The 16559-nt window shown below is 44.6% G+C and overlaps 1 protein-coding gene across 1 annotated transcript; it reads left to right on the forward strand.

Moving 5' to 3' along the window:
• The first annotated feature begins 1039 nt into the window (after window positions 1–1039).
• On the forward strand, window positions 1040–2080 carry LOC128193970 (uncharacterized). The gene has a single exon (XM_052868179.1). The coding sequence runs from the start codon at window positions 1040–1042 to the stop codon at window positions 2078–2080; it is 1041 nt and encodes a 346-aa protein (XP_052724139.1).
• The last annotated feature ends 14479 nt before the right edge of the window (window positions 2081–16559 follow it).

The following is a 16559-nucleotide window of genomic DNA, read 5'->3' on the forward strand; positions in this document are numbered from 1 at the left end:
CATTCTTTAGTCTAAGTTAGTTGGAAATTATACGATTGTTTGGTGACACGAGTCTCTTGGGAAACGATATCCGGTCTTACCGGTTTTATTACTTAGAACGATTTGGTACACTTGCCAGAAAGTTAACAGTGGTAGATAAGTTAGATTGAATGCATATTTATTGCTATCCCTTGAGAAAAGCCATTGCTCTGAAACTGACTTTGGCATCGGAGAATCTTTTGTAGGTCTCCACCCCTCTGGATCAAGAGGAAAGATAAAGTTCAAGAAGAAGATCTGCCGCTGAGACAAGATCGAAGGAGAACTGGAAGGTTTAGAACCGCACAGCCCTACATATCCGAAACATTTGGCGCCCACCGTGGGGCCGTGTGATTTAAAAAACCCAATGGTGACCACGAGAAACATGAGCATGGACGATCCCGCTGAGATGATGCGCATGCTACAACAAAAAATGGACGAGATGCAGCAACGTCACGAAGAAGAGATGGCGGCCGTAAAGGCCGACTGCGAAGCCCGGATAGCTCGGGAGATTGGGCGGATGGACGGGGGAGAGTGAGTGAAGGATAAAGGAAAGGGGGTGGAAGGAGAACGCCCGCCCCCAGATACCGAGGGCGATAAGACTTAGAGGCCTTCCGGATCAGAGGCAGAAGAAAGCAAGGCTAAATCGGTGCATGCGGAGAGCGCTGCCGAGGACGGGCGGATGGTAGTCAAGTCGGAGCCTTCATCCACTTTACTACTTCCATTCACCCAGAACATAATGAACGTCCAAATCTCGAAGCAATTCATGGCTCCACAGTTCAAAATGTATAACGGGACGACAGATCCGGCGTCCCATGTCCAGACGTTCTCGAACGCCATGGCGTTCTGAACGGGCAATGACGCCATTTGGTGCCGAGCGTTCTCGCTCTCACTAGAGGAAGAAGCTTTGGTATGGTTTAACACCCTCCCCCCCAATTCAATAGAAAACTTTACCGGCTTAAAGCAACTATTCATTAAATAATTTGCGGCCAGTAGTACCCAAGACCTGACCGTATTCGAATTGATGACTCTCAAACAGGGGAAGGACGAAGCGTTGCGATCATTCATGGACCAGTATCAGAAGACGGTCCGGCGCGTGAAAAGTCTGACCCCAGAGCTCGCCCTTCACTACATCCTGCCGGCTCTAAAGCCGGGACCGTTTAAGGATAGCGTCTGCAGGCGAGTGCCCAAAACGATGGAAGAGTTGAGGGAACGGGCTGCAGATGAGATAAGGGTGGAGGAGATGAAGCTCTCCTACAAAAGAGAAAATCAAGAAGCCAGGGAAGCAAAGGCGGACGGTAATAAGCCCGTTTCGTCCACCGGAAAAACGTCTGGTCCTAGACCCAGAGAGCAGAGAAAGGGACCTCGCTTCCCACAGTACACACCTCTGAACGCCTCGAGGGAGAAAATTCTCCGAGAGGCCTTGAGTGCGGAATTGATACCGGAGTGGGAAGCGAACCCGACTCCGAAGAATGCTGATTGGAGCAAACACTGTGCGTACCATAAAAATATGGGTCATACCACCGAGGATTGCTGGACCCTCCGGGATAAGATAGAAGAGCTCATCGGGGCGGGAAAGCTTAAAAAATACGTACGTGAGGAGCACCCGCCGCAATCAACCGAACGACCTGCTCAAAGGTCGACGTACCGAAAGGAGAAACCGAGGAGCGCGCGAGCGGAACGACCCCGCTCAGAGAGGCGACCAAGCCGAAGTCGAAGCCGCAGCCGTGAACTTCCCTTGAGGGGACATATCAACACTATTTCCGGAGGATTCGCGGGAGGAGGATCGTCTTCCTCCGCCCGTAAACGACATGTTCGGGCCCTCCAATCCGTGCATTTAGTGGACAAGCCACGCCGATCCATGCCACCCATCACCTTTTCGGACGAGGACTTTCACACCCCTGATCCTGACCAGGACGACCCGATGGTCATAACGGCAGAGATAGCCCGGTATGGGATCAGTAAGGTTCTGGTTGACCAAGGAAGCTCGGTCAACATCCTCTATTGGAAGACCTTCCTGCAGATGGATATCTCGGAGGATCTCATCGTCCCTTATGATGGGTAGATAGTGGGCTTCGCGGGAGAAAGGGTCGACACCAGGGGATACGTGGAATTGAGAACAAGGTTGGGAACCGGACGCTCCAGCGAGGAGAAAAGGGTCCGATACCTGCTGGTAGAGGCCAACACGTCGTACAACGTACTGCTCGGAAGGCCATGTCTTAACGCGTTTGGGGCGATCGTCTCTACTCCTCACCTCACGATGAAGTACCCCTCCGAAAAGGGAACAATCTGCACGGTCTGGGCGGACCAGAAGACGGCGCGAGAGTGTTATGCGGCGGGGTTAAAGTTGCACGCCCGACCAATGAAGAGACGGGCGGCCGGCTCTGAGGTGGCCATGGCGGACCTCGACCCAAGGACGAATACTGAGGATCGTCTGGAGCCTATTGGAGAAACCCAACCTATCTTGATAGGAAGGGAGCCCGCCCAGACCACCCTCATCGCCCGGGAGCTGAACCCGGAGGTGGAGAAGGAGCTGAGGGCATTCCTATGGAAAAACCGGGATCTGTTTGCATGGACGTCAGCGGATATGCCGGGCATCCATCCCGCGGTGATGTGCCACAAGCTCTCCCTTTTCCAGAACGCCCGCCCAGTCGCACAGAAAAAGAGAAGAATGGGCGAGGAAAAACGGCAAGCTGTCGAGGAGGAAGTAGGAAAGCTGAAGAAGGCTGGTTTTGTTCGGGAAGTCACGTACACCACGTGGCTGGCTAACGTGGTCATGGTAAAAAAGGCCAATGGAAAGTGGCGCATGTGCACAGACTACACGGACCTGAACAAAGCCTGCCCGAAAGATTCGCACCCCCTACCCAGTATAGACGCCCTAGTGGACGGCGCTTCTGGGCATCGGGTACTAAGCTTCCTAGATGCATATTCCGGGTACAACCAGATACCCATGTATGGGCCGGACGTCGAGAAGACGACGTTCATAACGGAGAAGTCCAACTTCTGTTACGAAGTCATGTCGTTCGGTCTGAAGAATGCCGGGGCGACGTATCAGCGCCTGATGGACAGGATTTTCCGAGACCAGATAGGCCGGTGCATGGACGTATACGTCGATGACATGGTCGTCCGGTCCGCGGATGGAGAGGGACACCTCAGAGACCTTGAGGAGGTGTTCCGACAAGTTAGGAAGTTCGGCATGCGCCTAAACCCCGCCAAATGTACATTTGGGGTAGCGGCCGGAAAGTTCTTGGGCTTCATGTTAACATCCCGGGGGATCGAGGCCAACCCGGACAAGTGCGAAGCGATACTGCAAATGCCAAGCCCGACCACTCTGAAAGAGATCCAAAGACTGGTCAGACGCCTCACCGCTTTGTCACGCTTTATCCCCAACCTGGCGGATAGGATGAGGCCGGTCCTCCGGAAATTGAAAAAAGGGGGCGGCCCGACCTGGGACGACGAGTGCGAACAAGCGTTTCAGGACGTAAAAACAATCCTTGTTAACCCGCCGGTCATGAATCGCCCAGTCCCAGGAGGAGATCTGCACATCTTCCTAGGAGTGTCAGAGACGGCCATTAGTGCCGTGCTAATGCAAGAACGGCCTCAGCCGAGGTTAATTTATTTTGTGAGTCGCACGCTCCTCGACGCCGAAACCCGATACCAACGGGTAGAGAAGGTGGCCTTAGCTTTGCTGCACGCCTCCCGAAGGCTCCGGCCTTACTTCCAAAGCCATCAGGTGATAGTCAGGACCGATTTCCCTATCTCCAAGATCCTAAGGAAGCCGGACTTGGCCGGACGGATGGTTGCCTGGGCGGTTGAGCTTTCAGAGTTCGGTTTGCGATATGAACCGAGAGGATCGGTCAAGGGCCAACACTTAGCAGATTTCGCGGCCGAGTTACCACCGTCCAGTCAGGACGAGTGGAGTTTGTATGTGGACGGAGCGTCCGGTCGATCGGTCAGCGGGGCCGACATCGTACTCGAGGGCCCCAACGGATTCTTACTGGAGCATTCCTTGATCTTCAAATTCAAGGTATCCAACAATCAGGCCGAGTATGAGGCCTTAGTGGCCGGTCTCGAGCTGGCGAAAGACATGGGAGCCAGAAGAATCACCTGCCGGACGGACTCAGAGCTGGTTGTGGGACAGATGAATGACAACTTCCAAGTTCGCGAGGAGCGTTTATTAAGATACTTCCAGCGAGCAACGGACCTCGCGAAAGCATTTGATAAGTTGGACATACAGCACATTCCCAGGGAACAAAACACACGGGCGGACATATTGTCCAAGCTTAGTTCGGGAAAGGAGAAGGGGCAGTTAACCACTGTCGTGAGGCAGGTTCTACTCCAGCCTTCAGTTGAATGTTCAGCGGTGTCCGACGGAGGAAAAGATTGGAGAGCGGAAATCCGAGAAATCATGACCCGCCAGGATGAAGGGCGGACGGTAGGACCAAGGGAGGCTAAGAAGGTCGCCCGATATCTCGAGGTGGGAGACGACCTGTATCGCAGAGGATTCTCCTTCCCTCTCCTTAAATGCTTGGGAGAGGCAGAGGCACTTTACGTTATGGACGAACTCCATAATGGCATTTGCGGTCTTCACACAGGATGGCGAGCATTAAAAGCCCGGATACTGAGGGCCGGATATTACTGGCCTACTGTGGAAGCCGACACACGAACGTTCGTCCAAAAATGCGTTCGCTGCCAAGAGCACTCCAACAACTCCCACCTACCGCCACACGCCCTCCACTCAATGGCATCCCCGTGGCCGTTTGCCCAATGGGGTATGGATATCGTTGGACCGTTACCCTTGGGACAGGCGCAGAAGAAGTTCCTCCTGGTGGCGGTGGATTACTTCACGAAATGGATAGAAGCCGAGCCCCTGGCAACCATTACAGCCGCCCAAGTCCAGAAGTTTTGCTGGAAATTGGTATGTCGTTTCGGCCTCCCTCGGTCGATCATCACAGATAACGGCCGACAGTTCATTGACAAGAAACTGGCCGAATTCTTCAAAGGGTTGGGGATTAAGCACGTCACCAGCTCGGTCGAACACCCCCAGACGAATGGACAAGCGGAAGCAATGAATAAGACCATAGTCTCGGAGCTTAAACGGCGACTAGGAGAAAAGAAGGGAGCGTGGGTGGACGAGTTACCCGAGGTCCTATGGGCATACAGATGCACGTCCCATGGAACCACTGGTGAAACACCTTTCAACTTAACCTATGGCACTGACGCCATGTTACCAGTCGAACTGGGGGAGCCGTCCCTTAGGCGTCGAGTCGATGACCTGAACCTCAACGACCAAGAGCTGAGGATCGAATTGGACTCCCTGGATGAACGACGAGACCGGGCCGCATTGAGGGCCGAAGCCTGCAAGCGCATGGTTGAAAGAAAGTACAACTCCAAGATCCGGCCAAGAAGCTTCCAGGAGGGGGATCTAGTATGGAGAAAAGCAGGGGACGCCCGCCGAAACCCAGCCCACGGAAAGTTTGCAGCAAAGTGGGAAGGGCCGTTCCGCGTAGGGGAGACCCTGGGAAACGGGGCTTACAGGCTACAACGCATGAACGAACATCCGATCCCCAACACCTGGAACGCCACGCACTTAAAGTTTTACTTCAGTTAATGAATCGATGTATTACACCCCCATGATTAATGAATCAAGATGTCCATTTTTCTCCTATGAAACTAACTCCATTTTGTAGATTTCTAAAAGAGTGTTCCAAAGAGAACGACTCTCAGCTTGGCCGGGCATCAAAGCGAAGGGCCGCCCATCCTAGTAAGACCAAGCTGGTGAAAAAGAGTGTTCCAAAGAGAACGACTCTCAGCTTGGCCGGGCATCAAAGCGAAGGGCCGCCCATCCCAGTAAGACCAAGCTGGTGAAAAAGAGTGTTCCAAAGAGAACGACTCTCAGCTTGGCCGGGCATCAAAGCGAAGGGCCGCCCATCCCAGTAAGACCAAGCTGGTGAAAAAGAGTGTTCCAAAGAGAACGACTCTCAGCTTGGCCGGGCATCAAAGCGAAGGGTCGCCCATCCCAGTAAGACCAAGCTGGTGAAAAAGAGTGTTCCAAAGAGAACGACTCTCAGCTTGGCCGGGCATCAAAGCGAAGGGCCGCCCATCCCAGTAAGACCAAGCTGGTGAAAAAGAGTGTTCCAAAGAGAACGACTCTCAGCTTGGCCGGGCATTAAAGCGAAGGGTCGTCCGCCCGGGAAAAGCAAGAGCAATCCCCACCCCGGCCGGCCCATTATTAAAACTTGACAAGAGTAAAGCCGCATAAAAAGACATGCAAAATTAGAAAGATAAATGTGTATTAATCATTTGCGCAGAAAGGCGCCAAGATTTACAAAAAGACCGCCCGCCCAACAGCTGGACAACCCCAGACGTTGGACGGACTGTCGAAAGATACACGTCCAAAAAATTCAAAGAGAAATCCTAATTCTTGCCCCCGCCAGCGGCCTCCGCAGTCGGCTCGTTCTCCTCGGCGGCATTCAAATCCACGAGGACGCCATTAAAAACGTCCTTCTCTATATCCACGCCAAGAGCAAAGGGATCCTGGACGCCCGCCAGAAGAGTCACTTGACGAAGGGCTTTGTTGAAGCCCTCCTCATGTTCAAACAAGATGGTGGACTCCAACTCGGCAATTTGCTCCTTGGCCTTAGCCACTTCAAGAGTGAGCTCCTCATTAGCCCTGGCCCGGCACGATTCGGCCTCCTTTACGCGGGTTACCTCCGCCTCCAGCAGATCGATTTTCTGGCGACTCTCTTCCGCCAAGCGCTCCTGCTCGATCCGGGCGGCTGCCAACCTTTCGGCGGACTCCCTGTTGGTTTTCGCTAGGTCGGCCTCCAGCTGCTCGATCCTCTTATCATATTCATCTTGGTTGAGGACCATCTCTTCCAAAGTCACCTGAAGGGAGGCTGCGTTTTTCTTCTCCCTGTCAAGCTCGGCCCGGACCTCCGCCACTCCAGGGCGGTCAGCAAAGTTCCTCAAATACCACGCTAGAGCGGACGTCCGGGTAGACATCTCTAGCATGGCATTGGTTAGCTCCAGCTCGGAGAGGGGTTCAATGAGCGCCCGTTGAGAAGAGCTCATGTGGAATTTTGTCCGGTCGCTCATGCTGAAGTCCGGGCTGAAAACGCCGCCAGGTAGGGGGACGGCCAATACCCTCTCCCGATCCTTCTCTTTGCCCTTGTCCTTCCGGGCCTTCTTTGAAGCTGACCGAGACGAAGAACCCTCTTTGTCTTTGCGTCCCTCAGCAGTAGGATCTTTTCTCTTTCGAGTAGGATCCGCGGAAGTCATGGCCGCCCCAGAGGTTGGACCTACCTGAACGGCCGCCAATTCAGGTGGGAGGCTAGAACCCGAAACCTTCACGCCTGAACCCCCGGCCTTATCAGTGGGGGGGACCCGTCCAGTCGAAGCGCCGGCAGGAGGCGGGCGCGGCACCTTTGGAACACTGGTTGGCCGGGCGGTTGACGAGCTGGCCCCGGATTTCTTTCTGATGGTGAGGAAGTTGGATTTGCGGGGGCCCGGAGTCGTCATTAGTTCTGCAAAAAACAAAGAAATTCAGAAAAATTAACGTCAGTATGCGAAAAACGAGCACACCTAATGTGACAAGACCATACCGAACGCCTTTGGTCCACAATCCTCAAGACTAAGGCATTCAACTAAGTGACGGGCGGAGATCCGGCGGGGGAGGGTGTTAATGGTACGCACGGCCTCTAGGTCGCGTGCTGTCAAATCCCCGATAGAATTCGCCCTTATGCGCCGAGGGTCCCTCGTCCAATAGAAGGGGAACAACGGCCTCCCTTCACCATCGGAAAATTCGTGGAGGCCGGCTTTGTCAACGATTATTTTAAAATAATGTTGCTTAAAATTTTTGAAGGAGTCGGAGAAGGGGCGGAAAAGGGTCCTGTCCCGCACCGACCTAAACGATACCCAACCGCCAGAAGGAGAAGGGCGGACTGCGAAATAATAAAAGAAGACCGGGATGGTGGGAGTGACACCTACTGCCGAACACATCGCCATGAACGCCTGCACAGCCGCCCATGAATTGGGATGCAGCTGTGTGGGAGCCACATTAACTTCTCGAAGAACGGCCGTTTGAAATTCAGTAAAGGGCACCCGGATAAAAAGGTGGGTGAAGAAGGTCACGTACATGAAGAAGAAATCATATGGACTAGACCGCCCATCATGAAAGACCCTTTCGTTTAATAAAGTCACCCCGGCACGAATTAACTTCGAATCCTCCACATCCCGGACGATATGGGTATGGCGGACTCTCCATTCTAACTCCTTGCGATAAGCATAGCAGGAAGCATACCGGCTGGGAACGACGGGTGCCAACTCAGATACCACTGTCCCTTGACCATCCGGCTCGAAGGGCGACCCGACTACGCGAATACCGCCTTTAAGCAGGAACAGTGCCACGCCGTGGAAGATACGGTCGTTGGTCAAGACCGGTGATGAGTCAATATTTTATTGATTTCACTTAGCTTATTGTACCGAATTTAATCAAGGAATTGTGCTTAAATGTCCAGTATTTTCCCATTTTTACTAAATGTGCTTAAATTGACCAGAAATTCTTATTTTAATTAATTTGAATTATCTCAGACTAATTATTATTATTATTAATTGTAGGGGAATTGTTGGATAACATTTTGGGACTCAAAGAGAAATTTCTCATCAAGAACAATTTAAACTAAAATGAGAAATAAAATGAAAATTTATTTTCATTTTATAGACGGCATCTTATAATGATTTTGCAATTGGCAAAGCATTTGGCAAAATGGAAGGGGGGCCACCACTTTGTTCAAGTTCACGGGAGAAGCTTGCAAAAATTTGAATTTTATATTATTAATGGAAGTGGTGTTACTGATATGTTTTGCCAAGCCAACAAACCACTTAATGGAGCTCATGGTATTGATGGTAGAAAATACATTATGGCCCACTTTGCACTCATCTCACAATTGCTTCAGAAACAACACACACCACACTTCTTTCCTAAAACGAAAATTGGCTTGCATATATGCAATGAGTTCACGGCTTTGAGAAGTTTGGTGCAGAATTTTTGAAGTGTTTTCCACAAAGTAGCTCACGGCCTAGATGCTGTCATAGCCTGGTTTGGTTTCATATTCTAACAGCACCATCTACATAGAAGCAAGGCATGAAGGTGGCTGAAAGAAGCACACAGCTCATGTACAAGAAACGGTGGGCATTTAATTTCTGTTCGAAGAAAAGCAAAACACAAGGGCCCCTATACTTTTTGGCTTGCAAAGTCAAACACGGTTACATGCTACTTGGAGAAGCTTCCCATAGTCAGCAAAACAGAGCTTGGAGCTGCAGAGCACGCTGGAGACACACGGCCTGATCACCAGCCACCACTGAGAAATTTCTTCACCTTCCTTTACGTGAGCAACACTAAGAGAAGAGGATTCCAGCATCTTGGAGAGAAGACCACGACATGCACAAGCCAGCAGAGGACCTCTCGGTACAGCAGCTGCACCCAGCACTTCACACTCCACGGTCTTGATCCAGTTGAGGAAGAAGATGTCCAGCAGCTGCAACATGTGAAGGGAGAAGAGTTGAGAAGGGTGTTCACGGTTGAATGGAGAAGAAGCTTACGGAGAAGCTCTAAAGGTCACATCCATCCATTGGGAGTGCAAACGGCTAGCTGGAAGCAGTGGTGCTGGATGGGAACGTTAATGGCTGGAAGAAAAGCACACCATGCACAGCAGCTTGAAGCTTGAAAGCTTGAAACTAGAAGCAGCAAAATGAAGAGAAGCAAGTTGGGAGAAGAGGACAAATATTAGTTGGAAAAAGGAGAGACTCACGGGTTCAGATGTTTTGTTATAAAACCACCACAAGCAGCAAAGAATGTGTATTAGTTTTTAGGTAGTTTAGGTGTAGTATAAGAAACTCACGGTCTGGGAGGAGGCTTCTGCCTCTTCCTTTCCTTTTCCAGTACCAAGTTGTTTCAATTCTATTTTCAAATAGTGTATGAATTTTATTTCTGAAGAAGCGTGTGGTTCATTTGATCATTTGATCTTCATTTTATTTGAAGTTTTGAATTTTAATTTAAATGTTGAATCTTTGATGAATTTCATTTTCAGTAAAGTGATTTTAATTTTATTGTCTCTTTATTTTACCTTTTAATATTTTTCTGCACCGTTAAATTCTGTCATTGTGTTTTACTGGTCATGTTATTTTCAAGAGTCATTTTTACGGTTTATTTTCACTGAAGTTTTTATTTTTGCGTTTAATTTTACCGTTTCTGCATATTTACTGTTCTGTTTTTACCGTTTAATTTTATTTACCGCATTCAAACAAAATCACAAAAACACCCCCCACTTCGTGTCAAATATGAGACTTAACCACACAAATTGGTCTTTGAGAGACGACCTAGGAGTCATTTCCTAGTCTATACTGCATTATAATTCGTGCAATCAAATTTGTATGACCGCGACAGTCGTATCAAATTTTGGCGCCGCTGCCGGGGACCAATGACGGTTTGGTTTTAGATTTTTGTTGTATAAAGTTTTGTTCTGTTAATATGTTTGTTTTGTGTGTTTTGTCTTGTATATTTTTGTAGGCGACAACGACACCTTCAGCAAATTTTGGCGGCGTTGTCACTTCTGTCCAGGTTCTTGTTTTAGATTTTTACTGTTTTTGTTTTATTACGTGGTTGTAATATATGTTTAGTCTTTTATATTTTTATTGTGTTGTGTTTTGTATTATATCTGTTAATTAAAAAATTATTTATAAAAAAAAAAATCTTAAAAAAAAAAAAGTTTTTAATTTTGTTCTGTCTTGTTTGTGTCTGAAGCATGTTTAATTGTGTTGTGTTTTATTTTGTGTTGTGATGTGATGTTCTGTATGTGTGTTGCATGTGCTTTATCTGTTAAATAAAAAAAATTTAAAAAAAAAAATTTATTATGTTCTGTCTTTTGTGTGCGTGTAACATGTATAAATGTGTTGTGATTTATTTCTTTTGTAATTTTTAGTATTTAGTTTTTATTTGTTTTATTTTTATTTTTCCATGTCTACCTATTCTGGCTATGTGAATACTGCTTATTCTGCCAATTTTTCTAATTATGATTCTTCTACTGCTTGGTACAATGATTATTATTCTGCTGATTTCTATGATGAGAACAATATGTCTCATCCTCAAACTTCTCAGAGCTCCCTTTGGGAGCCGATTCCACTTACTGAGGATGGTGATCATTTAGTCCTCACCACTGAACTGATAAATTTGCTGCCCCATTTTCGTGGACTTGCGAATGAATGCCCACATACGCATTTGGAGAACTTCTATGAAATTTGCTGTTTTATGAAACCTCCAAATGTTCCAGATGATCACATTTTCTTGAAAGCATTTCCGCATTCATTACAAGGAGCAGCTAAGGATTGGAAAAACTCTCTTCCTCTAGGATCCGTTACCAATTGGGGATATCTTGAGCATCAATTTCTGAGCAACTTCTCCCTTGTGCAGTATGGTTACAACAACAATCCTGGATGGAATGACACGAGTTTGGGATGGTACGATGCTCCTACTCAAATAGCTCCTCAGCCTTCTACTTCTGAACCTGCAATGAAGGAGTTATTGGAGCAGAGAACCATGCAGAGCATTCAGTTTAAGCGAGAAATCATGGAGCTGCAACAAAAGACACAAGCTATCATTGAGAGTGCGAATGATCAGATCGGGCAGATGGCCACTCTTGCACCTGAGGAGAATGCTGAATATTTTGAGGATCAGGCAGATACAAGCAGCTATTTCGAACCAGGTAGACCACTTTTATTTTCCACCAACATACCTCAATTTGATTGCTTTGATGATTATGCTGTTGAGAGGTATGTTGATAATTATATTGTTGCTGAGCATGATTTTAATTCTCCCTCTATGCATGATGAGAATAATTTTGTGTTATTAGATCCAAATATTTGTTCTCCATGCACTGAACATGAATCTGAACCTGTTATAGATATTGTTTCTACATTTGAAACGGATTCATGTTATGAGGTTGTACCTAAGGCTCAGTATGATGAATTGGGATTGGGTGTTATACCTCTGCATGATATTTCTGTGGAACCATTTTGCACTAACCATATTGCAGGAGGTACATATAAATTTGATCAGCATGCACCCACGCTGGAAGACAAAGGTGCCAGTACATACAGCAGTTCGAAGATCAAAAGGCACCTACTAAATATGCTCAGTAACAATATTTGTGGCTTAGATCCGGCGGTGGAGGATATTTCCCTGCTTGATCAGATTTGGAGGATGAAGCAATTCTTCCTCAAAATTTTCGTCTTGGATCCTGAAGAAGACATCTCCCTACAAGTCCAAAATTGGCAACTACCACCCTGACCAGGGAAGTTTTCTTTTTCTTTCTTCCCCGCTTTCATATTTTTAGTGCACTTGTCCTTTATTTGTTTGTTGTTTTAGTTTATGATCTTATGCTTAGAAAACATTTAGGACAGTGTAGTTTAAGTGTGGTCTCGGGAAGATTCTGATTTTTGTTTTAAGTTTGTTTTTCCTTTTCTTTTTAGTTTTCGAATTATTATTATTATTATTATTATTATTTTTTTAAAAAAAAAAAAAAAAAAAACTTTTAAAAAAAAAAAAAAAAAATTGTGTTCTGTTTTAGGTCTCTTATTTTGTTAATGTATGTGTTTGTTTGCTGTTTTTGAAATATGTGTTTTATTTGGTTTGATATTTTGATTCAGTATTAAGTCTTTTGTTTCGTTAATATGTGTTCTGTTTTTATTTATTTAGTTTTTTGTTATAAAAAAAAAAAATAAATCAGAGAGTAAAGTTGTAGTAATGGGGCTGAGGTATATAGTTTGAGCAGAGATGCTAATTTTAGTGTTTTTATTAATAATAAAAAAAAATGCAACAACAAAAAAATAAAATACATAAAAAGCTTAATATAGTTGTTCGGGGTTCGATCTTCAACGATCGTTAATATTACAAACCTTAATAAAAAAAAAAAAAAAAAAAAAAAACAACATAAAAAATTCAAAAACATAAATAATAATAATTGTTCAGATTACATGTCCCATTAATATTCTGGCCACACTCGGCCACCGAAAACATAAAAAAAAAAAAAAAAAAAAAAAAAAAAAACATAAAACATTAAAATCGAAAGAACTCTCGAGCTGGTTGTGGTGGTCGAAGGGAGAGCTCCGTTGAGGGAGCTCTGGTACGAAAAGTCACGAGCGGAGGCGGAGGAATCTCTGTTTCTGGATCGATTATGATGGGAATGGGGAAGAGGTCCAGCAGCCTTGGTGCCCTCATTACCACCCAGCCATTTTCTTTCAACAAAAAAAAATCTTGTTAATAAAAAAAAAAATAAAAATAAAAATAAAAATAAAAATTTCAATAAAAATTGAGATCTGATGAGAGTTCTTACCGTACATATACAGCGGCAGTTGTGAAAACTGTGTGCCAGTGGGGTCTATCTCCGCTTGCCAGCGCCTGACCCGATTGCCGTGATTGTTGAACCAGCAGTGCACGTTGTATTCGCTGGCATCTCCGTAGGTCCTTAGTCGAGACGTGATCTCGACGACTTGCGCTCGGCTTGGATGAGTGACCCCATAGTTGAAGATGTTGGTCATCATCTTGACCTGATCATCTGTTGGACGCCACCGCTGACTGGTATATCTCTCGATTTCCATCTCGCTCATCATATTCTAAAACATGGTAAAAAAACAATAAAAAATATAAAAAAAAAATAAAAAAAAATAAAAATAAAAAAACATAAAAAAAAAGCATAAAAAAATTAGATTAGTTCTGTGTTTTCTTTATTTGTTCTTGTTTCCTTTTAGATTTATTTTGTCCAGTCTGTATTTGATGTTTCAGTGTCTTGTCTTCGATCTGTTTCACGGTCCTTGCAAAGGGGTCCTAAACGGATCTACGTCCAGTTGTCCGGTTGTTCTTGTCCATATTGTTCTTGTATATTATGTTTATGTGTTTATTTAGTTTTCAGTGGGGTACGTGGCGTTGTTCTACTCGATTGTCTCTGCAATACCTTCAATCGAAGGGAGATTAACGTCTGGTTTCTAGCCGATATACCCCTTAAGTTTTAAGACATTTGTGTTTTATGTGTTTAAGTGTTTTCAGTTTCAGAAAAATGAAAAAAATTGAAGGAGAAGAAAGAAGATAGATCGGGCAGGGGGAGAGGACCTGTATTGCAAAAAAAAAATAATAATAATAAAGCTGGAAATAGAAAATAATCGGCAGAAGAAAAAAAAATGGAAAGCAAGAAAAGGGAGAGGGAGAGCAGGCAAGAAAAAAAAATAAGGGGCAAGTAAAAAGAAAGGGAAGCAGAAAAGAGGAAAGCAGAGAAGAAAAAAAAATGTAAAGCAAGCAGAAAGAAACGGAGATCCAGGTGCAGAGGACTTACTTGGAGTAGTAGGGCTTGCAGAGGCTCCTCGAGGTTCTCAGATTCTTCAAAAGGCGCGGTGGCAGAGGCTCTGCGCAGCTCCAGACGCTCAGAGAGATGGAAGAGAGGAGTAGAGAGAGAAGAGAGGAGAGAAGAGAGAAGTCGAGAGAGAGGCTAGGTCAGGAAATGCTGCTCAGACGCCGATAATGGCCTATTTATAGCCAGATTGCTTTCCACTGTAGCAACAGTTTCGGTCATAGCCACCGAAACTGTTGTCACAGTGCCGGTCATCTCCTTTTTCAGAAAAAAAAATAAAAATAAAATTATTGTTAGCATCTACTGATGGGTGCTAGGTGATTTAGACATCTGCTGATGGATGTCATTGATAACATCTACTGATGGATGTTACTGAAAAATTTCTTCCCTTTTCCTAACTTTTTATTGCACTTGTCTATATTATTTGACTGCTCTGAAATTGTTAATCTGATGATTGTTACACACTGAGGACATTGTGTGATTTAAGTGTGGTCTACTGGGAAGAAATTCTGATTTTTCTGTTATTTTTGTTAGTTTCTGTTAGTATGTATTTTGTGTGTTAAATTTTTTTTGTTTTTGAGTGTTAAATTTTTCTGTTTTAAGTTGTTTTTAGTGTCTTGAGTGCAATAAATTTTACATTTTTCTCTTCAATTCTGGAGTTTGTTTAAGTTGTAGATTTTTCCTTCACTTACTTAATACTTATAGATTGCAATCCTTGCTTTTCTCTTCTTAGAAAGATGATTTTGTGTTTAAGAGGTTGAATTGATTATAACACGAATACCCTGTGTGAGATTTGAGCCACTTAAATTTCTTTCTTTTGCGTGACATGTCTCTTGATTACTTGCACATATGCCTTGGCTTGATTCTTTTTGATAATACTTGATTGATATGCATGTTTAGAAGTGATAAAGGCATTTTGTTCTTGAGCCTCTTTAGCCAAATAAGCCTACCTTGTTATTATCCATTGATAACCCTTTTGAGCCTATACTTTCCCCATTTATTTGTTTTGAAGCTCATACACTGATCCTAAGTGAAAAACAATGATTACCTTAAGCTTAGGAAAGTCTGGAGCTATAGAAGTGTTTTGTGAATAAGTGTGGTCTCCTTGGGGATTATGATGAATTGGCTAGTTGGTTCCTCATCTTAATCTGAAAATATGAATTCTATCCTGTTGTGTGATAAAAAAAAAAGAAAAGAAAAAGAAAAAAAAAGAAGACAGGATAAAAAAAAAATGATGAGAAAAAGAGAAAAATTGAAAAATAATTTTGTGAATAATGGAGTCGAGAAGAGGATTGAATTAGAGGTTTGGGTGAGATTTCATTGTGTTTACATTTTTTTTCCTAGTACACCTCTATTTCTTCTGAGCTATAGCTACTTATCCAAATTTATCCTCCCCTGTCCTTGGCCCCATTACAACCCAGTAAAGACCTTTTGATCTGAACATGCATATGTTTTAAGTGTTGATATTAGAAGCTTGCCAAGTCTACTTGTGTTTGCTTTCTTGAGTGCATCGAGTTGAAATTATTTACCTTAAACACTTGAGAGAAACACTATTAGTGCATCTGTGAGGTTATGTTATTTTTAATTCACCTCTTGAGCTGATTGATTATTTTTCCATGTACTGAATTGCTTGGATGATTTCTGTGAGTATCTGCTTTTCTTAACTATGTGTTGGATATTGTCTACTTCTTTTATCTGTCTAGAATTCTTGAGAACTGTGTAAATTCTGTGTGTTTTCTTGTGAGTCTTTATTTTCTGTATGTTGCGTTTGTATCACTCCTTTGATGTCCTTTGAACTATTCCCTGATTTGCGTCGTAATTTTGCCCAGGAGTGCAAAAGACTAAGTGTGGTCTATTTTGATGAGTCAATATTTTATTGATTTCACTTAGCTTATTGTACCGAATTTAATCAAGGAATTGTGCTTAAATGTCCAGTATTTTCCCATTTTTACTAAATGTGCTTAAATTGACCAGAAATTCTTATTTTAATTAATTTGAATTATCTCAGACTAATTATTATTATTATTAATTGTAGGGGAATTGTTGGATAACATTTTGGGACTCAAAGAGAAATTTCTCATCAAGAACAATTTAAACTAAAATGAGAAATAAAATGAAAATTTATTTTCATTTTATAGACGGCAT

This window comes from Vigna angularis, chromosome 9, assembly GCF_016808095.1.
Source record: "Vigna angularis cultivar LongXiaoDou No.4 chromosome 9, ASM1680809v1, whole genome shotgun sequence".
In the NCBI taxonomy this organism is placed as follows: Eukaryota; Viridiplantae; Streptophyta; class Magnoliopsida; order Fabales; family Fabaceae; genus Vigna; species Vigna angularis.

Coding starts and splice junctions, on each gene's coding strand:
- LOC128193970 (XM_052868179.1), top strand. CDS start 1,040: ATGACTCTCAAACAGGGGAAGGACGAAGCGTTGCGATCATTCATGGAC.